Raw genomic sequence first — 21,573 nt, forward strand, 5'->3', positions numbered from 1 at the left:
ATGCTAGCTAATAAACTTCCAGCTTTGACAACAGTAGTTATTCGCTACTACATTACTCGGGCCAATTCGAACGGTATTTTATTTCCGATTCATGAAATGTACTTCAAAATCAAAGTGGCCAAATCACAACCATTCTCTATTTCTTATTCAATGTAGTGAAAAATGCACAGCAGTCATTTTAGATTCTCTTCAAAGAACATAAAAAGCTGTTGTCCGTGTAGATAAGAAAACAAAAGTACCCTGTTTTACTCCAGTCCAGGGTGGCGATAAAGCACCAGTGAAGTTTATTTACCGCCTTCATAAAACATCAGAATATAATTTATGTGGTTCAGTCACCAACACCGTGATCCGCGAAATAGTAGAGATTAGAGAAATGTCGATAACCTTACTCTTGTGAGATATTTTTAATGGTTATATTGAGACTCACGTGTAAATGAAACGTTACTTTGGTTTGTAAGGATTCAGAGATTCGTTTTATTTTGAGAGCTTGTCAAGCATCTTTGTCAAACTAACGTTAGTTAGCTAATGTACACCTTCACGCTAGGTATAGGACGGAGAAATGCTACTGTTCTGATAAATCACTGCGCATCACCTGTCCCATCAGCCCAGCCAGGTAAGTGGAAACATCCAGACAGTCTTAAATATATATATATATATATGTGTATGTATATATGTGTTCTCAACTAGCCTACCTGGTTAATGAAGGTGAACACACATACATACATACACACATATATATATATATATGTATGTGTGTTCACCTTCATTAACCAGGTAGGCTAGTTGAGAACAAGTTCTCATTTACAACTGCGACCTGGCCAAGATAGAGCAAAGCAGTGCGACACAAACAACAACAGAGTTACACATGAGGTAGGATAAAGGAGGTAAGGCAATAAATAGGACATAGTGGCGAAATAATTACAATATAGCAATTAAACATTGGAGTGATAGATGTGCAGAAGATGAGTGTGCAAGTAGAGATACTGTTGTTTGACAGTTCATTTTTCGCGTAATCCCGCCCACCGCAAATGAGTATTGTGCGTGGGGCTCTCAGCCTCCCTTGAACATTGCGCTGATTGAGGGGATTCGATTATCTGTCCCGGGGTGTTACTGTGTAGGAGATTGTATCGGGTGAAAAGGGATTGCATTCGTTTTTTAACCGGGCTGCCTTCCGGGTGTAGGCCAGGGCGGCGTTGAGTAAGTTTTTCGTTCTGGATAGTTCAATTGAACGGAAACTGCTGTCCTAAATGACCGGTTGAAACACTGGGAGGGTTTGGTTAACCCTGGCAGTATGGCCACTTCCCTTTTATGGTCACGCATTGCTTCAAGCCACACCCACAAAACGAGAGCAAACGTAGTCACATCAAAAACGTACAATGACGTTTTGGTGAAACGTGTCGTTCAGTACTAACCATTCTGCAACATAGCAAACGTTTACGCGAACTGAACGCAACTGTGGTGTCCTACTCTGGTCGATGTTGAATTCGGCTCAAAACAAAAGTGATGTAGGCTAAGAATGTGGAATAATGAGTTTGTTTTCATATCAACGATTTGACTGTCTCCCTAAATGAAGACTAGTCTGAAATTCAAAAATATGTTATATTGTTATAAAGAGGTGTATGTTCCCGAATGATGCACCATTCAGCCTTGACAACATGGCCGACCTCGCAGATTACTGTTCATCAGTCACTGTTTTTAGTTATTCACTGTGTATTTATTCCTTGTCACTGTTTTCTTTCACTCTACATTTTTGGAAAATAACATGTTAGTGTTTGCCTACACCTGTTGTTTACGAAGCATGTGACAAGTCACATTTGTTTTCGATTTGAGAAGGGAGATTATACGCTTTTGCCCATAGACTGGTTCACCGCGGTTCAGCTTAATCGAACTCCCTCACTGATTGGTTCAAGTTTGAAAAGGCTACTGAAGTGACATTTGACATTCTTCCTTCACAATTTACCAAATATGTTGGTTGTGTGTTGTAAATTCTGGAGGAAAGAACAAGCAACACTAGTAGCTATTTCTCCCACTTTGTTGGGGGTTAGACATTTTGGAATTAAGATTTTGAATGACTGGAATTTTAACAGTTTATAACTGTTGTGGCCACTTCCAATCCTGAGGGATAGATACTATTTAGATTGGGTAGTTTTAGGCCAGTGGTCTCCAACCTTTTCTAGCATGAGAGCTACTTGGGGGAAAAATGAAACATGTCGGGAGCTACAAATTTTTTTTTTATATATATATATCTTTCAAATAGGCATTCTTCTCTTTTATCCCCTGCAACTATTCCCCCAGTCCTTGGTGTACAAGTGAAAATAGTGCACTGTTTTCTGTCAATATATCTGGTAAAATAATGGTTAAAAAACACCTCTAAGGGGGCCCAAAAAAAATGGTTTGTTTTTTTCTCTCGTAAATTGTTTTCTTTGTTTAATTTGAACTGGTTTTAGTTTTTTAAATCACTCTCAAATGTACAATTGTTCATAGAGAAACAATGCAATTGGATGTTTTGAGTCCAAGTCAATGGTTAATTCCCTTCTAATTGTGCATCTGGCCCTTTTAATTGTAAGTCTAGTGACTGCTGAATGTGCTGTCTTTGCCGGTCTAGCAATGGTTCTCTGTACAGCTGCTGCTCATTTTATGGCAAAGTTCGCAAATTACAAGTAATAGATACAAATGATATACTTACTCATGATATACTTCTGCCAGGTAAGCCTACTTTGCAGCAGTGGTGTAAAGTACTAAAGTAAAAATGATTTAAAAGTAGTTTTTTGGGGTATCTGTACTTTACATTACTATTTATATTTCTGACAATTTTTACTTTTACTTCACTACATTCCTAAAGAAAATAATGTACTTTTTACTCTACATTTTCCCTGACACCCAAAAGTACTCGTTTTATGCTTAGAAGGACAAGAAAATGTTCCAATTCACACACTTATCAAGAGAACATCCCTACCTCCTCTGATCTGGCAGACTCACTAAACGCATGCTTTGTCTGTAAATTATGTCTGAGTGTTGGAGTGTGACTCTGTAAATAAAACAAGAAAATTGTGCACATTTGCTTAATATAAGGAATTTGAAATGATTTACAGTGCATTCGGAAAGTATAGAGACACCTTCCCCTTTTCACATTTTGTTACGTTAAAGCCTTATTCTAAAATTGATGAAAATATTTGTTTTACTCAATCTACACACAATACCCAATAATAACAAAGTGAAAACAGGTTATACATTTTTGCAATGTTTTTATTTTATTTTTTATAAGTATTCAGACCCTTTGCTATGAGACTCGAAATTGAGCTCAGGTGTGTCATGTTTCCATTGATCATCCTTGAGATGTTTCTACAACTTAATTGGAGTCCACCTGTGGTAAATTCTATTGATTGAACATGATTTGGAAAGGCACACACCAGTCTATATAAGGTTCCACAGTTGACAGTGCATGGAACAGCAAAAACCAAGTCATGAGTTTGATGGAATTGTCCTTGGTATAGAGCTCGGAGACAGGATTGTGTTGAGGCACAGGCTTGGGGAAGGGTACCAAAACATTTCTGCAGCATGGAAGGTCCCCAAGAGCACAGTAGCCTCCATAATTCTTAAATGGAAGAAGTTTGGAACCACCAAGACTCTTCCTAGAGCTGGCTGCCTGGTCAAACTGAGCAATCGGGGGAGAAAGGCCTTGGTTAGGGAAGGTGACCAAGAACCCAATGGTCACTCTGACAGAGCTCCAGAGTTCTCTGTGGAGATGGGAGAACCTTCCAGAAGGAAAACCATCTCTGTGGAACTCCAACATTCAGGCCTTTATGGTAGAGTGGCCAGACGGAAGCCACTCCTCAGTAAAAGGTGCATGACAGCCCGCTTGGAGTTTTAACCTTTAATTAACTAGGCAAGTCAGTTAAGAACAAATTCATATTTTACAATGAAGGCCAAACCCTCCCCTAAACTGGACGACGCTGGGCCAATTGTGCGTTGCCCTATGGGACTCCCGATCACGGCCGGTTGTGATACAACCCAGGATCGAACCAGGGTCTGTAATGATGCCTCTAGCACTGAGAGGCAGTGCCTTAGACTGCTGCGTCACTCGGAAGCTCCACTTAAAGGACTCTCAGACCATGAGAAACAAGATTCTCTGGTCTGATGAAACCATTCCAAATAAAATTGGAGAGTAGGCCATTTATTTTCTTACAGAAGTTGGATGGAACTGGAACTGGTAAGGCTTGGAATAAATGCATCAACCATTGTAATATATTAATTTGGATTATGTTCACCCTACCTAACATAGAAATGGGAAGCGTTCTCCATCTCTGAACATCAGATTGAATCTTATCTAATAAAGGAGAGTAGTTGATTTTAAAGGCCTCCTCCAAATGGTTTGGTATCAAAACACCCATGTCATGTGCCTTTGTCCATTTCACTGAAATCTACTTTCCAAGTTTGAAAAGTCAACTGAAATAATTCCCACTTTCTAATTTTCTCCCAATATACTTTGAATCCTGACACAGTACCATACGTGTCCAACAGTTGCAAAATAAATTCTGACTTAATGTTCTGGTTCAGATAAATACAGTAAAATGTAATCTGCATACAATGATATCACATGTTGTTATCCACCAATCTCCATTCCCAGGATTGAGCAATGGGTTTGATTATTGATGCTAGGAGTTCCGTGGCTAAAGAAAATAAATAACTGGACAGAGGGCATCCTTGTGTTGTTCCTCTTATCTTAAATGGAGCTGAGATTAGTCCATTTGTACTTCTACCTGCTGTCGTGCCTTTACTATCATTAAATTGAAGACATAGTTTTATCAAAGATTCCCTGTAATTAGTATAACGCGATCAAAGTAATTAATCGTATAACTGTAATTAACTAGGAAATAGGGGGCACCAAAGAAAGTATTCAGATTACAAAGTTATAATTTCCGAATATAACCTTTCAGATATTTTCATATCTGATCAATAGTCTTCTGATTAATGATTTATTTATTTTACCTCACATTAGTCTCATTCCAAACGCCGTAAATTGTTGTCTATCTGCACGAACCCAGTCTTGACTATGAGTCATCCATACATAAATTGTCTTAAATCATTTATTTATTACTAACTAAGTAATTCACAGAAATGCATAAACAAACAGTAAATATGGTTACATGAAATGATAGAATGTGCCCTAGGTGGGCTGAACCGACATGGCAGCTTGTTAGACAGAGGGGCAATGGTGGGTCGACTAAGAAGTCCCTACAGAGTTAATTATAACAATTAAAATGCTAATCCCTTACACATGAACACTCACTCATTCGGGAACAATTGCAATCAATATATATTTACGCTCAGTGTGTTGTCTTGATCGCTAGTGAAAAGTTAATTTCTTTTGCAGAATTGTCCGTTTCTCTCCCTCTCTCGGTTGTGGTTAGAGGGGATTGTTCAGAGTCACATTCGTTATAGAATGGATGTTTCGGCGGTTGTCGTTCAATGATGCCGAATTCCTAGCTGCAGACTAGTAATTACTATCAAAGACTTATTCTTATTCTGTCGGTATCGATAGTCTAAGAGTTTTAACCACATGGTATGGTTAAAAGATTCAGCAATGGTCTACAACCTTCAGTCACTCTCCTACTGGAGAAAAACATGGTCTGCTGATAATTTCTCAAAGTGGGGTTTTATCCAGAATGGCAGAAGAGGGCTGTCCTAGGATGTCTGACCCTAACTGGCTCAGGGGCAGTCCTCTGATTTAGTTCAAATCAAAAGGGAATTGTATTTTTATTCATTAAACAGTCCACAATAATCTTACACCATTATTCAAACAGTATCATCCTCACTCATTCATCTTATACAACAATTAGATGTAAACCTCATATCTGAGGCTATCATATAAACAGCGTTATGGTAATGTGGCCGCACCGTCTCTCTTGAGCTTCCCAAGTTGTTCCAAATGCACCATTTCGTAGCTGGATTCTTCACCGATCTTTTACACTTTCTCTGGAACATGAAATTTGTTCATACCTCACGTTCTGTGAGGTGGTGGGATTTCCTTTGTCTCCATGAAAACTACTCTCAAAACTGTGTGTCCATGAGGCAGGGTCTTCCTTAGGAATTTACGACCTCACTCTGCCCACAGCAGTCTGGATGTAGAAGCAGAGAGCGGGGGATGGTGCTTGATGTACTCAAAGAGGACAACATCATGACACTGCTTTGGGGGATTTATACAATAGCTCAATCCAGGAAATAAATACCAGACCAAATGTGTGTTTTTTCAAATATGCCCATTTCACTCTATCGAATACTTTTTCAGCATCCAATGATACTGCCACTTTTGGAAAGTTCAAGTTCCTGGTATGACGAAAGTCCTATTCCTTATGAACCCTGTTTGATCTAAGTGAATCAAGTTTTTTTTGTTTTTTATTACACTGAACAAAAATAAATGCAACATGCTACAATTTCAATGATTTTACTGAGTTCATTTAAGGAAATCAGTCAAATGAAAAAAATTCATTGGGCCCTAATCTATGGATTTCATATGACTGGGAATACAGATATGCATCTGCTGGTCACATAAACCTTAAAGGTAGGGGTGTGGATCAGGAAACCAGTCAGAATCTGGTGTGACCACCATTTGCCTCATGCATCTCCTTCGCATAGAGTTGATCAGGCTGTTGATTGTGGCCTGTGGAATGTTGTCCCACTCCTCTTCAATGGCTGTACGAAGTTGCTGGATATTGACGGGAACTGGAACATGCTTTCGTACACGTCGATCCAGAGCATCCCAAATATGCTCAATGGGTGAGTATGCAGGCCATGAAAAAACGGGGACATTTTCAGCTTCCAGGAATTCTGTACAGATCCTTGCGACATGGGGCTGTGCATTATCATGCTAAAACATGAGGTGATGGCAGCGGATAAATGATACGACAATGGGCCTCAGGATCTCGTCACGGTATCTTTGTGCATTAAAATTGCCATCGATTAAATGCAATTGTGTTCGTGGTCAGTAGCTTATGCCTGCCCATACCATAACCCCACCATGGGGCACTCTGTTCACAACATTGAAATCAGCAAACCGCTCACCCACATGACTCCTTACATGCTTTCTGCCAGGTACAGTTGAAACTGGAATTAATCTGTGAAGAACCTACTTCTCCAGTGTGCCAATGGCCATTTGATGGTGACTATTTGCCCACTGAAGTCAGTTACGATGTCGAACTGCAGTCGGTTCAAGACGCTGGTGAGGATGACGAGCACGCAGGTGAGCTTCCCTGAGATTTTCTGACAGTTTGTGCAGAAATGATTTGGTTGCGCGAACCCAGTTTCATCAGCTGCCTGTGTGGCTGTTCTCAGATGAGACCCGCAGGTAAAGAAGCTGGTTGTGGAGGTCCTGGGCTGGCGTGGCTACACATGGTCTGTGGTTGTGAGGTGGCTTATGGTAGAGAAATGAACATTCAATTCTCTGGCAACAGCTCTGGTGGACATTCCTGCAGTCAGCATGCCAATTGCACGCTCCCTCAACTTGAGGCATCTGTGGCATTGTGTTGGGACAAAATTATACCTTTTAATGGCCTTTTATTGTCCCTAGCACAAGGTGCACCTGTGTAATGATCATGCTGTTTATTCAGCTTCTTGATATACCACACCTGTCAGATGGATGAATTATATTGGCAAAGGAGAAATGCTCACTAACAGGGATGTAAATCAATTTGAGCAAAATAAGCTTTGTGTAAAAATTTATTTTATTTCAGCTCATGAACCATGGGACCAACACCACATGTTGTTTTATTTTTGTTCAGTGTACTATTTCTATGCGAAATGCCAATGCCTTAGCAATTAATTTATAATCCACATTCAAAAATTATACTGGGCGGAAGGTTCGGCAATGACAATCCATCCTTTATCTATCTTTTTTTAAGTTAGGTGATTTGAAGCCAAACAGTGATTGGGTAAGTACATTTTTCTCTAGAGTTGCTGTTAGCATATGTAACAGGCTTTAGTGATTTGGGATGAAAGTGTCTGTAAAATTTCACTGGGAATCAATCATCACCAGGAGATTTCCCATTTTGTAGTCTATCGCCTCCACCAGCTCACTTAGGGAAACATTTCCCTGTCATACAATTTTTCTCTGATTCAGTTAATTTCAGAAATTCCATTGGGGTTTTTAATAATGCTGTAGATGGTACATTCCTGGTCCTCTTTCCTAATTTGCCAAGCAAGCATTTTCCCCACACTTTCACCTTGCTCAGCATTGTTTGCATTTCAGGACAGCTATCTCTGCAGACCAGGTGTTTTTTATTATGCTATAATTCAAGCTTCAGCGTGTTCAACTGTTGAAGGGTGTCGACATTTCTATTTAATCTGCGTTTTCTTTCTTAGTCGTGAATTCTGTAATTGTATTTCTCATTCTTTATTGGTCTTTTTCTTATGTGAAGAGTAAGACCTGATACAACCTCCTCATATGCTTTACGAGCTTCTCAGACAACAGTTGGGCATACTTCATTATAGACATGCTTTGGGAAATAAATGTAGACCTGTGGGGTGAGATGAGGTTAATTCTTCGGTCCTTTAAACAAACTGCCTTATGAAAAATATTGTGCACTATAGCTTGGAAAATAAATTTGACATGTTTCTTCCAATATGAAGGCTGCTTTCCAAAATAAGTGAAATCTGCTTCGTGTTTTGTTTCCTTGCCAGGATACTAACAAGTATCGCGATACTGGTATCGGCCCTAAAAGCTCTATTTAGCATTTTCGGGAGTTGGACCATCGATTAACCCTAAAATGTGTGATAGACCAAGAATGGTTGCCTGGTTACCCAGACTCATTGCTCCGACGGAACGCTCGTTTGTTTCTTCACCGCAATTTAACTCCGCCCCCCCGGACCCTTATAGAACGCATAGCCATTCGAACCGTCTGATTGGGTCCAGAAACTGATGGTTTGGGCCAGAACCGCGTGGGTAAAGCAACGTTTTGAAAATGTCATTGCCTTTTGATACTGGTTATAGATACTGGTCCAATCGCTGATTACTTTGTTTTGTACAATCCTGCTTGTACAAAACAAACCATTTTTAGATTATGGCAGACTGAAGTATGTAGCGAATGATAGAGCAACGGAAGAATTCAGTGCGTCAGGCAATGATAATGGCATTGAGTTATTCTGTCTACATAGCAGTTTCTGTTTTTCCGGAGGCCTGCGGTTGACTATTTGTATCACAGTGTACTGTTACATGCACACGATCAATATTGTGAATCATCAGAAATATAATAGTTTGGTGTTAAGGACATTTGCCAATCAAAATATACGTTCTACCACAGCCACCATGTTATTTTTGGAACCCTATATGTGAAAAGTATTTCTAAAATGCATTATTTCAGTTTTTTCGAACTCCCTTCACTCGCGGAGAAGAGGGGGGGCTGGCGGAGAAGAGGGGGGGCTGGCGGAGAAGAGGGGGGGCTGGCGGAGAAGAGGGAGGCTGGCGGAGAAGAGGGGGGCTGGCGCTGGAACTCCGATTTAAACAGCTTATTTCGAGTTTGACCTTAATAAGCAGAGTGAAGTTTACATGACTACTGCCATAATCAGTTTAATATCAAATTATTATTAGTGTGCATGTAAACATACTCACTATGTTTTGGAGTCGAGTAACCATTATATGTCATGATTGAATGTCTGTTTCAGAGGTGTTCAAGGGTCCAGGTCCAAAATGAAAACTTTTCCCTCAGGTTCGGGTCATGTTTGTTTGTGATTGGGTCTCTGTAACTACAGCCGAATGGACCTGACCACTGCTCTGCATAGCCTATGAATTGACTTATAGAAGGTCTAGCCAACATATATAAAGACCTATTCTTGAACAGGGAGCATTTATTATGATTATTTTTTGGCACTGGTCCATTAGGGTACGGATCGGGTCTAGGTCTTGTTGTCGTCGGGTCCGTCCGGGTCTGATTGTCCCGGGGTCTGTCCGCGTGCAACTTTTTGAGCCGAGAAGACCTCTAGTCTGAACTAAAACCAACTTGGTGTGTGTGCAGGAGCTGATGGGTGAGAACCGTGACAGACATGTCTTGTACGTTTTATCCCCTGAGTACGAAAGGAAGAGGGACTGCTGTACCCATCAGCCTGGTCTCACTGCAGCTGTCCTGGGCCTGGTTCCCCTGGCCCAGACTGGGGATTTGGGTGAGACTGCTGAGGACTCACTGCTGTCCCACGGAGGGGCATAGAGCGCCCCTAGCAGGGGGCAGGAGGGGCAACAGACGCAGCGGAAAGCACATAATTGGCTCTGCCAAGGCCCTCTGTAATCCTGTCGGCTTAATTTAGGACATGAATAGAAAGACCTGGAGGGAAAGAACCGGAGAGCAGGGTGAGTTGTTGGGTTTTTTACATGGGCAAGGGCCCTGGAGAGTTTCTCCTTTCGTTTATGAAATCATATTCGATATTAGCTCTGTGACACTGATATGGACACTGGGAATTGCCAGGGACCTCACAATACGATACTTAGGTGCCGATACGATGTGTGTTGCGATTCGACCATGTTCCAAACATGTTACTCACCATGTCTGCTGCAGAGCAACAAGAGGCAGCCATGAGAATGAGTTTTGATCAGTCATGGAAGTAAGTGTTAAACAAATTGGCTCTCTATTTTAGAAAAAGTTATGGAGGAAAAAATTATAGCGTTTTGGTGGAGGTAAGACTATTAGTGCAAAAATAATATTGCAATACAATATATCATCAAAAAGAACATCCCAATATGTAACTTTAAAAAACATTTTTTAACAAGTCTTTTTTTTTAACAAGTCCTTTTTGTTGTCAGTTGCACCTAAGGACTGACATCACTCATGTCAAAGTGCATAATTCATGGATTGGTGTCATTGTTTTGTAGAGACGGGAGGAGAGGATAAGGGAGGGGGAGTTGAATCTCTAATAGGCTTGTCTATCGCTGGCAACAGGAAGTAAACACGAAGCATTGGCTACACACATTAAGTAGTGTTAAGCTGCCTAATCTCCTGTCTCGCGTGAGTGTCTGGGTGAGTGTCTGTGATGTTTGTCTGCTTTTCCCTGGGATGAGCGATGGTGACGAGAGGTGGATTCTGGTGAGCTGGGTGACGTGGGGGGGATCTGTATGTATCATCCTCTTTCATTATGTTCTTTGTCTGTGCGCTTGCCTATTTTTAGACAGCAGGCAGGGTTACTCCTGTTTGCTCTGTGTGTGTGTGTGTGTTTTATTATAGAGATTAGGTTTCAGGCTGTAATAGCCTGTCATGCATTGTTATATGGAAAGTTACCGTTCCGTTGTACTACCGTTGTGCTATTCCCAACAGGGACTTCAGTCTGCCCAATGATCGTTTCTGGTATCAGTCGCGTGTACAGATTTAGAAACGGTTTCAAAGATGAACAATATGAATGCTGGGATTGTTCCTTGAGAGATGGCAGCAACAGTTATCTTTTTTTGCTTTTTCTTGGCATGGATATGTTGAGCATAACTCGTCTCTGTTGAAATCTGGGCCAACTCTGGGCAAGGAATATGGGAGAAGTGTGTCTATAGCAGCTGCCAGTAGATGTAGGTCCCCAACTCTTGCTGTAATATCACCATGTTTAGAGAAGGCCCCATCATGTGGCCTCATTTCTCTTCCTGTGTTCTTTACTGTGATGGGGGAGCATCAGTGCTCATTTCCTGTCAAACCAGCCCTGTGTGGTTACAGGGGAATAGAACAACCGCAGCCTCTCAACTTAAGCTTTGCACTACTAGCAGAGGGTGACCGTGCCATTACGGTAAAATGTTTGCTGCCATTGGGGAACAATTGCGCCTTCCATGCTTTGTCTGCATTCTAGAAGAAGAGGAAGTAAAATACTAGGATTTTTTTTGGTATTTTTGCGTGACGTATGATTTTAGAATTAGAATCATTGATGTTGCCATTCAAATTATTTACTGTTGCTTAGAAAATAAAATGTTTATTATATGAATGTTCATCTAAATGCATTCCTGTCTTTTCGTCCTTGTTTTCCCAGCTCCAGCTTCTTAACAACAGCCCTGGACTTTGAGAAGGAGCACATGATCACTCCAGTGTTTTCGAGTCTCCCAGGATGTCTCGGCGGAGCCTGCGTCTGCACACTATCACTGGTCTCTATGGCGACGACAGCCTAGACTCTAATCTGAACCACAATGTGTACCACGGTGCCTCCTTCAGCGCAGGAGGAGCCAGTCGCAGAGAGTCCAAGTAAGTGATGCTGCTGCTGCCCTGGGGTTCCTTCTATGGATTTGGGCCTGCGTGTTACAGCCAATGGTTTCCATGTCTAATCTGACTGTTCACTTCTCCCTCTCCCAGGGGGTTGAAGAGCAGGAGGTCTCAGCAGCACTCTGTCTCCTGCACCCAGTCTCTGCTCAGCACCACGCCCCGTAAGAGCCAGCATGGCTCCCGGCAGCACAACAGCAGCGTGACCGCCAGTGACGCCTCCATGCTGGACGAGTCGTGCATCCAGGAGCGCACGCTGGTCGGCAGCTTCTGGGGTTTGGATGAAGCTTCTGAAGATAAAGGTCTTCTTTTTTCTTTTTTTTTTACGACCTTATCGATCACAATTACTTGTCATGCCTGAGACATCAGTGTCTTGAATGGATTCCTTTTAAAAAGGCTAACTTTGTGTTTCATTATCAAATCTGTCTGTGCGTTACAGAGCGGACCATGGCGGTAGACCACAGTATGTGTAGGACCAACGGAGACATTAACTCTGTACAGACCCAGACCTCCATGGTGAATGGTAGCTTCTGTAAGGACTTCCCTATCCCCTCGGACAGACATGAGGCTCTAAGCACCTACTCCTCGTCCTCCACTGGTGCCTGCTCTGCCACCAGCTACCAGGCCCTGACAGCCCCCTGTACGTCCCCTCCCTCCACGGTCTACGCCAGGGACAAGAGCCGCAAGCACAAAACGGGTGAGAGCCAAGTATTATAATATGTATGCGCTCAGTACTGCATGTGTTGTATCTAGGAGTGTTTTCCCTTCCCATTCCATTTGAAGGCATATCATCCACAGTGTTTTGGTTGTTGTTGTTGTTGTTGTTGTTGTTGTCATTGCTGATTCATGACTGTCAATTTTCATTTTCTTACATTTGACATTCATTGTGATTTTGTGCATTTTCAATCAAGTTGAATTGGTTTGATTCAGGTTTGCTGGTGTCCGTCCCGGACACCTGTGTGCGTGTGAGCAGGAGGGCAGCAGCCTCTGTGGCATACGTCTTCTCACTGCTCTTAAAGAGTGTACTGATGAGGACACACAAGAATGGCGAAGGTATCAGCTTCTGCGCCGGCTCGGCTTCTTGCTGTCTTTACAGCGCCAGCGTTGCCTTTCACTCTGTCTCTCTCATATCTGCCTTGCAGCATCCCACTTTTGTGTCATAAATAATGTGGATAACGGATAATTCATCGTTTTAGGTGGGTCTCAACTTTTTCCTGCACTCATAACAGCGGTGTAGTGCTGAGATAGGCTACCACCACATGATTTGCATAGGCTGTCAGGAAATCTGACAATGCTTTGCTAAAGCTCAACATAATCATGCAATTATTTGGCCCCTTTTTCTCCCCAATTTCGTGATTACGATCTTGTCTCGTCGCTGTAACTCTCCAACGGGCAACGGTCGAGTCATGCATCCTCCGAAAACAACATGACCCACCAAACCGTGCTTCTTAACACCTGCTCGCCAGCCGCACCAACGTGTTGGAGGAAACACCGTTCAACTGACGACTGTGGTCAGCCTGCAGGCACCCGGCCCGCCACAAGGAGTCGCTAGAGTGCTAAAGAAAGCCCCCCCCCCGGCCAAACACTCCCCTAACCTGGACGACGCTGGGCCAACTCCACCTTCCTTTTCGGGTGTTTGTATGGCACTTTTACCCCACAGATTTCACCCTCTATCTCCCAAACAAATGGGCTACCTTCGCTTTGGCTATTGCCCTGGTGACATGCAAATTTGCTCTGCGCTCAGGTCAAGGAAGGGAAAGAGGGATGCTCCATCGATATGTAGTTGTGCTAGTTTTTATCTGATTTTCTTTCTTATTGGTTGCAGCTCTCTCCAGCTACTGCGGAAGCATGCATGTAAAGGAGTTGGGGACTGACGGGAAGCACATGAATCTGATTGGCTCTCTGTGTGAGTAACTGACCTCCACACCGATATAGTTGTTTGTGCATGAACCCTTGACTATGTACTACAAGACGATGTGTTTTTTGTGAATAACAGAATAATGTGACTTGGTATGATTTTTCACTCTTCTCATAACCTTTGTGACTACACACACCTGCCACGTACTTCTTGTTAGTGTACTCTTGGTAGAGGAAATGTCAGTCGCACACCTGAATGCATTCAATCAGAGAGGTGCTGCCTTAATCGACGTCTTCGGCGCCGGGGAATAGTTGTTGTTGTTGGGAGGTTAAATGTCTTGCTCAAGGGAAGAACGGCAGATTTTTCAACCTTGCTGGCTCGGGGATTCGTACCATCGACCTTTTGGTTACTGGCCAAGAGCTCTTAACTGCTAGGCTACCTGCCTTTTTAGCCTGCCTCTCTATCTCAAAACATTTTTATTTTCATGTTTTACTTTCTGCCTTTGCTGCTCACCCACCCTGCTGATGCTAATAGGTGATGACTGCAAACGGAAGCAGCACGCGGAGACACACGCAACCTACACCACATGGGCCTCCCGGTCACACCACGTGTTGGGAGCACTGTGGCTCGCCGCTGTTTACACAGGTTACCTATTAATCCAGCAAACTCTGGCCTATCCTGATATACTTGAAACGAGTTCTACATTTAGTCCTTATTTTACTGTTGTATGTAAGTAGATGAAGTTATGTTTTGGTCCCCAGGCTCAAGTGTGTTGTGGGTTGGGCAGGAGGCAGGCTCAGCTGTCTGGGCCGTGATGAGGAGGATGCTGTCGGTTCCCTGGTTGGCAGTTAGGTCCCCAGGTCATAATTTTCCCGTGTGTAACCAGCCTCCAAATACACCCCTGCATGATATCTCCTAGTCCTAGTCTCCCCATGGCTAGTTTGTGTGTCTGCCTACCTAACGTGAAACCCATTAGAATGGTGGCTTGGAGTAGATCTATCTCTCTAACCTTTTCCCATTTAAGATGACTAGCTGCCGTTTGTTTTGTGTCTCATCATTTCTAATTCACTGCTCTATGCGTTAGGTTAGGAAACTGCAGAGACTGTCTGCAGAACTGATCACCCCCCCCCCCCCCCCCCCTCTGCCTGCTGCTTCCGTCTCTCTGGGCATTTTAAAGTTGGCGCCAAGAATGGGAGCGATTTGTCACACTGTACAGGAGTTTGATGGAGTCGTGCGATTTGCTAAAACTGTGCTCTCCTTAAAAAAAAGGCTCCTCTCTGCTGTACTGTGCATCTATGCTGACAGAGAACACTTTTGCTCAGCCTTCTGTATCACCTCTGTCTGTAACTAACCCCGTAACCTGTTGCACTGCATTTATGTCCTTGTCTCTTACCTCATCTGGGGAATGTACTTGATTCTCTAATCCTTAGTGCTGTGTGGACGTGCCTCATCTACCCCTCCCGCCTCCTGAAGAACGCTCACTAATCTGCTCCCTGTCTGTCTTTGCGTGTACAGGCAAGGCAGCGACGGGGGTCTTCTGGTGGCTTGGGACTGGATGGTACCATCTGGTTACTCTTCTCTCTCTGCTCAACGTCTTCATCTTGACACGGTGAGTCTCTTGGGCCTGAGAGTAATACTCAAGGAACCGGTAACTGCTCAAATAAAGGAAACGCCAACATAAAATGTAGTGTTTCCATTATTTTTGCAGTCACCTGTATGTGGTAGTCGCTGGAGCTCCATAATATGTGATCACACTAACAAGTGTTTTTCTGTTGTCGTAGTTACCCTGCCAAGCTCCTCAAACTCCTGTTGATTTTGCTCCCATTCCTCATCCTCCTGAGTGAGTAGCACTGCTCTCATGCTGGTTATCCATAGTACTGAACAATCACCCACTGTGCCCTCTTCCGTCTCCTAAATCCTCCGTTCTCGATGTTCTCCCAGCTCTGTGGCACTGGGGTCCGTCCAGCCTGCTGTCTGTATTGCCTGCCGTTAACGTCACTGAGTGGAGGACGGCCTACTCCCTCAGTTTCACCTCTGCCCAAGCCCAGACCAAAGATGGGCAGTCCACCATGACTCCACCACCACCAGCTGTCTCACAGGTAGCAGGGGTGTTGATGCACGTATTCAATCAACCATTATATAATTGTCAGCTTCCTTAAGACCTTCCAATTCTATGGATAAGGCCTGATACTCTGTATAGCTGACCTGACCCCTATCCCCCTCCCCTGTATATGAACAGCCAGGCAGTGTGGCCGTGTCTGTGGACTCTGAGCGCCTGGCCCAGTTGGAGCAGAGGCTGGCCCAACTGTGGGAGAAGGTGGAGGGAGGGGGCCAGAGGCAGGAGCAGCAGCACGGAGAAGTGTTGGGTCTCTACCATTCTCTACGAGAGCAACTGGACACCCAGGCGGACAGGGACGGCATGGGGCTGTGGGTGTCTGGCCTGCTGGAGGAGAGACTCACCCTACTGAGGAGAGAGATGGAGAAGGATTCAGTACTGCAGAGGGAACAGGTGATTCTCCAGGTTAGATAGTCAGAGGTCCATTTCAGGGAGCGGATAGTAATTGTGCTTGTAATGAAAAGTAAATGAGTTTATAATTTGGTCCGCTTACTTGGGTAACTTAAAAAAATATCTATATATATATACTTTTTTTTCTCTTTTTTTTACCTCTGCTCATTAATCTCTTCATGTGTTGTGCAGGAGCAGGATGTGATGCTCATTAATCTCTTCCTGTGTTGTGCAGGAGCAGGATGTGATGCTCATTAATCTCTTCATGTGTTGTGCAGGAGCAGGATGTGATGCTCATTAATCTCTTCCTGTGTTGTGCAGGATGTGATGCTCATTAATCTCTTCATGTGTTGTGCAGGAGCAGGATGTGATGCTCATTAATCTCTTCCTGTGTTGTGCAGGATGTGATGCTCATTAATCTCTTCATGTGTTGAGCAGGATGTGATGCTCATTAATCTCTTCCTGTGTTGTGCAGGAGCAGGTTGTGGTGCAGCAGCAGGGCCAAGAGTCTCGTCTTGCTCAACTAGAGGTTCTACTGCAGACACTGGCTGCCAAGACAGAGGTACACATCCATAGATCCTATACTACGTTCTATGTATATCCCCCATCCCCACAGAAGGCCTTTTGCCCTCACTGTAATATAGAATTTGTTCTTAATCGACTTGCCTGGTTAAATAGAGGTAAAATATTTTATATAAATGTACAGACCTTACTGTAGAACCTGTATAACATGTATTTGTTGTCATACATCCATGTTATGTTGATGATGTCTTCAGGAGGTGCAGAGGAGGCAAGTTGAGACTGCCAGTGCCACGCCAGTTCCTGCGCCAGTCAGGTGAGTTCAGCACAAAAACCTTTGGATTGTAATAATTGAATGAAATCACAAGTGGTGTTGAATATTGCTCCCTGTGTGTGCCCTTCGATTGTGGGTATGGACAGTGAGTCCCATGATGCCTTGCTGGCGGAGGTGCAACGGCTGGAGGCGGCACTGGAGAGCATTAGGCAGGACCTGCAGGGGGTGATGGGATGCCAGGGCATGGGGGACCGCTTGGACCATCTCCATGACATGGTGAGTTGCTTGCGCTCTCTCTCTCTCTCTCTCTGTTCTCACATGCATTGCTCCAGTATGTGCCTTTCCAGATGGCCTCTTCCATTGCTTTGAATAGCTGGTCCTGTATAGACACTCAATATTATCTCTGACTGAATCTCAGCATAATATTTTTTTCTGAAGATCTTTTGTATAAATCTCCTCTGTCGACCCTTGACGTCTGTGGTTGTGACAGGTGTCTGAGCAGGTGTCTGCCCAGGTGAGGCGGGAACTGCGGATCCTGTTCTACGGCAGTGAGCAGGCCGGAGATTCCGAACCCGGGGAGAAGGAACTCCCTGAGTCGCTAATGCAGTGGCTCTCTGAGCGTTATGTGAGCGGGGCAGACCTGCAGGCCTCTCTGGCCTCCCTGGAGCTCAGCATCCTGCAGAACGTGAGCCTGCAGCTTGAGGAGAACAGGGCCAGGCAGGAGATGCTCAGCACTGAGACTGTCTCTCAGACCGTGATGCACACTGTTGGGGCCGGGATGTCTGAGGAGGTAGGTTGTTTGTTTGAGTGCGATGAGCCAAATAAAGCCTCCCCCGGGCCAAACCCTCCCCTAACCCTGACGATGCTGGGCCAAACCCTCCCCTAACCCTGACGATGCTGGGCCAAACCCTCCCCTAACCCGGACGATGCTGGGCCAAACCCTCCCCTAACCCGGACGATGCTGGGCCAAACCCTCCCCTAACCCGGACGATGCTGGGCCAAACCCTCCCCTAACCCGGACGCTGCTGGGCAGCGCCGCCCTATCAGACTCCCGGTCACAGCCGGTTGTCACACAGACTAGGTCACGGCCGGAAGTGATGGAGCAACACTGCCATGCAGTGCCTTAGACCGCTGCGCCACTCGGGAGGCCATATATACTTTTTGTTAATATCGTTTTAAATTAGATTCAGTGTTTTGGTGTTCTCAATTACTTATTTCTTGTCTGTCTGCATTATTCCAGTTCCTCACCTAACAACTCTGTTCCCCTCTTGCTCCTCCAGCATGTGCAGCTGATGGTGAAGAATGCTCTGAAACTCTACTCCCAGGATCGGACCGGCCTGGTGGACTACGCTCTGGAGTCTGGAGGTAAAGTTTCACAGCTGTTGTGGTGGCGGGGCGTGGAGACCTACGTTGACTGTTTTGTCTACTGCCTATTATTTAGAATGATCTGTTTTGGCTTTGCACAGTACACTGGTTCTGCTATGACTGGCTTCAGCTATGCCCTCGTTGTGAGGGTGGCTGACATTGTGCACGGCCGTGAAAGTGACATCATGGCTACGTGTGTGCAGGTGGCAACATCCTGGGCACTCGCTGCTCTGAGACGTTTGAGACAAAGACGGCACTGATGAGTCTGTTCGGCCTCCCACTCTGGTACTTCTCACAGTCTCCTCGTGTGGTCATACAGGTACGTCTCAAGTCACCACATGAGACTAGTCTTTTTTTTGATGGCTTTGTGATTACATTAATGGATTATATTGGGAGAGTTTTAGTTCCTGATATTGCCTAGCCAACACATTCAGCCACTGGTCTGATCAACGCTCTCTCTCTTTTTCCACTGCAGCCCGACGTCCATCCAGGGAACTGCTGGGCGTTTCAGGGTTCCCATGGTTACCTGGTGATGCGTCTCTCCATGAGGATCGTGCCCTCTGCCTTCTCATTGGAGCACATCCCCAAAGACCTGTCGCCAACAGGCAACATCGACAGCGCCCCGCGCCAGTTTAACGTCTATGTAAGCCACACTGCTTACCCAATTTAACATGCCACATGTTTGTTATGGCTGTCTTTACAAGTCATTCAGAAGAACACCTAGTAGATGCTCAAGTCAGTCACGTTAACTGTGAATGTGCTCTGGTGAAGCAGTACTGATTGACACACTTACTGCTGTGGCTCTCTGCTGTTTTCTAACTGTGTGGTCGGTTTCCAGGGTCTGGATGATGAATACCAGGAGGAGGGTAAGCTACTTGGCAGCTATACCTACCAGGAGGATGGGGACGCGCTACAGACTTATCCCGTCACCGTAAGTACACTTAACACTGCCTCAACGGGCTTGATTGGTCAGATGTAGATGTTATGTAAGTAGTCCACATGCAGTGTTGGGGAGTAGTGAACTACATGTTGTTTAACTACATTTTGCAGTAGCTTGGTGGTAGATGAACTTTATTCAAATCTTGGTGTTTTTTTCAGTAGTTATACTGCTACACGGCAAAAAAGTAACTAACTACTGGAACTACACACTGTTTTTGCAAAAAGAAAATGAAATAATGTCCTTTTTCGCTACCAGACCTTCCTATTTCTCACGTGAAAACACATTTTTGTGTTTAATAGGCTCAATTACACATTGTGTTAAAATCTGATTCCAGAGTGATCTGTTCTTGCAATTGTTTGTCTATGACATTTCAGATTTAGATGTGATCATTTATCACAAAGTAGCTTGGATGTAGTGAACTACTGTTTCAAAGTAGCTTTAGTTAAGTAAACTACAGTATGTTTAGCTTGCTTTAGCATCTTAAGTAATCGGTAGTTTGGTAAACTATGATTTCAGAGTAGCTTTCCTGACACTGTCCACATGACATTTATCTCTAGCACTACTAGAGATGGTGACTTGGCAAGTTATAGGTCTTGCTACTTGAGTGTAAACTGAGTGTCCTTTGCCATCTATCCACAGGAGGAGAACGATAAAGCCTATCAGACCATTGAGGTTCGGGTGCTGTCCAACTGGGGACACACGGAATACACCTGCCTCTACCGCATCAGAGTGCACGGTCAGCCCAGTATCCACTGATGGCACCGAGCAGACCACCCTGCCTACATTTGAATGTTCTGCGGATGACTGGAGGCATATTATGCAAAAAAATGATTGGATAACAATCAGTGCTTTACTATTGGTTAAAAAATGTTTCAAGTACATTTTTCTCAGTCTATTTAGACATGAGCTATACGTATTCTGAGACCAAACTGGATTCTTGAGTGTTGAGCCCCTTCTCGCACATGGTTAAACCAGGTTTTAGCATGTTCTCTTACGAATAATGTAAACGTGTACATTTTGTCAATAGTATGTCATTTTAAGTCTACTAATGTCAAATGCTTTGAAAGATGTATATGCTGCAGTTATTAAAATGTTTATTTTGTTTGTTTTTTAAAGGGAAGTAAGTAAGTTAGGGATATCTTGCACTGGTCCCTTCAGCCACAGAAATCAGGCTTTGACCATTAACCATTTATCGATAATCTACAAGTGCCCAGTTGTAAATCTCATTATTTATTTGTTTGTCCTGATTTAGCAATCTGTGTACTATATTTTTTGTAAAGGATTTTCAGACTATTTGTAAAATTGGCTTGGGACTATACAGGTGTTTTTTTTAAATATAATTTTATTTTTGTCTTTTGTAACTTGTAAGAAATGTTCAAATAAAGACTTTCATTTCCAGTTGTTGTAAAGTAACGGTCATTGATTTGAAAAAAGTATTTTTGCTTTTTTAAATAACTTTGAAAGGAAATGTTAGGCTGCGAAGTTTCAAAAAATGTGGATGTTTTGTTTTATCATGCCCACAGGCACAGCTTGGTTAAAGTCGGGTGGAGAATCAATCTTCCTGAAGTGTGCCCCCATTCACACTGATTCTGACCCATTATGTCCAGTAAATGACAATAATGCTCTATGGACAGTTTTTATATCCTAGACTGAACAGAGAAGAAAACACTCGGTGCAGAATTCTCAAATGCAGCAGTCACATGTCGTAGCTAGTCATCTGGTGTGGTAGTATCTCTCGCCCAGTAGGGGTCGCTATACTCAACAATAAGGGAAGGGCAGCAGTAGCAAAGAGTAGCTATATTCTCTCCAAGGAGCTGCTCAGTAAATACGACTCATGCTGCTATTTGACTGTAACAGCAGTGTTACACTAGTGTATACACCCTGATTTTCATACTAGGGAAGTGT

The 21,573-nt window shown here is 43.7% G+C and overlaps 1 protein-coding gene across 12 annotated transcripts; it reads left to right on the forward strand.

Annotated features, from left to right (window-relative positions):
* Positions 1-176: 176 nt before the first annotated feature.
* LOC109865811 (SUN domain-containing protein 1) lies at positions 177-21,003 on the forward strand. Of its 12 annotated transcripts, none has more exons than XM_031799831.1 (21): positions 314-613; positions 11,983-12,191; positions 12,300-12,508; positions 12,646-12,903; positions 13,137-13,259; positions 14,032-14,112; positions 14,599-14,709; positions 14,826-14,924; positions 15,580-15,673; positions 15,846-15,904; positions 16,006-16,163; positions 16,304-16,573; positions 17,046-17,132; positions 17,347-17,405; positions 17,510-17,639; positions 17,854-18,153; positions 18,644-18,728; positions 18,932-19,047; positions 19,204-19,371; positions 19,567-19,659; positions 20,308-21,003. In XM_031799831.1, exons 2-21 carry the CDS (start codon positions 12,058-12,060, stop codon positions 20,422-20,424), a joined length of 2,751 nt encoding a protein of 916 aa, XP_031655691.1. In that variant the 5' UTR covers positions 314-613; positions 11,983-12,057; the 3' UTR covers positions 20,425-21,003. The 12 variants fall into 12 exon arrangements, with proteins under 12 accessions (XP_031655698.1, XP_031655691.1, XP_031655694.1 ...); XM_031799834.1 differs by lacking the exon at positions 314-613 and adding an exon at positions 8,834-8,938; XM_031799830.1 differs by lacking the exon at positions 314-613 and adding an exon at positions 10,895-11,000.
* The last annotated feature ends 570 nt before the right edge of the window (positions 21,004-21,573 follow it).

This window comes from Oncorhynchus kisutch, linkage group LG20 (assembly GCF_002021735.2).
Source record: "Oncorhynchus kisutch isolate 150728-3 linkage group LG20, Okis_V2, whole genome shotgun sequence".
Classification (NCBI taxonomy): Eukaryota; Metazoa; Chordata; class Actinopteri; order Salmoniformes; family Salmonidae; genus Oncorhynchus; species Oncorhynchus kisutch.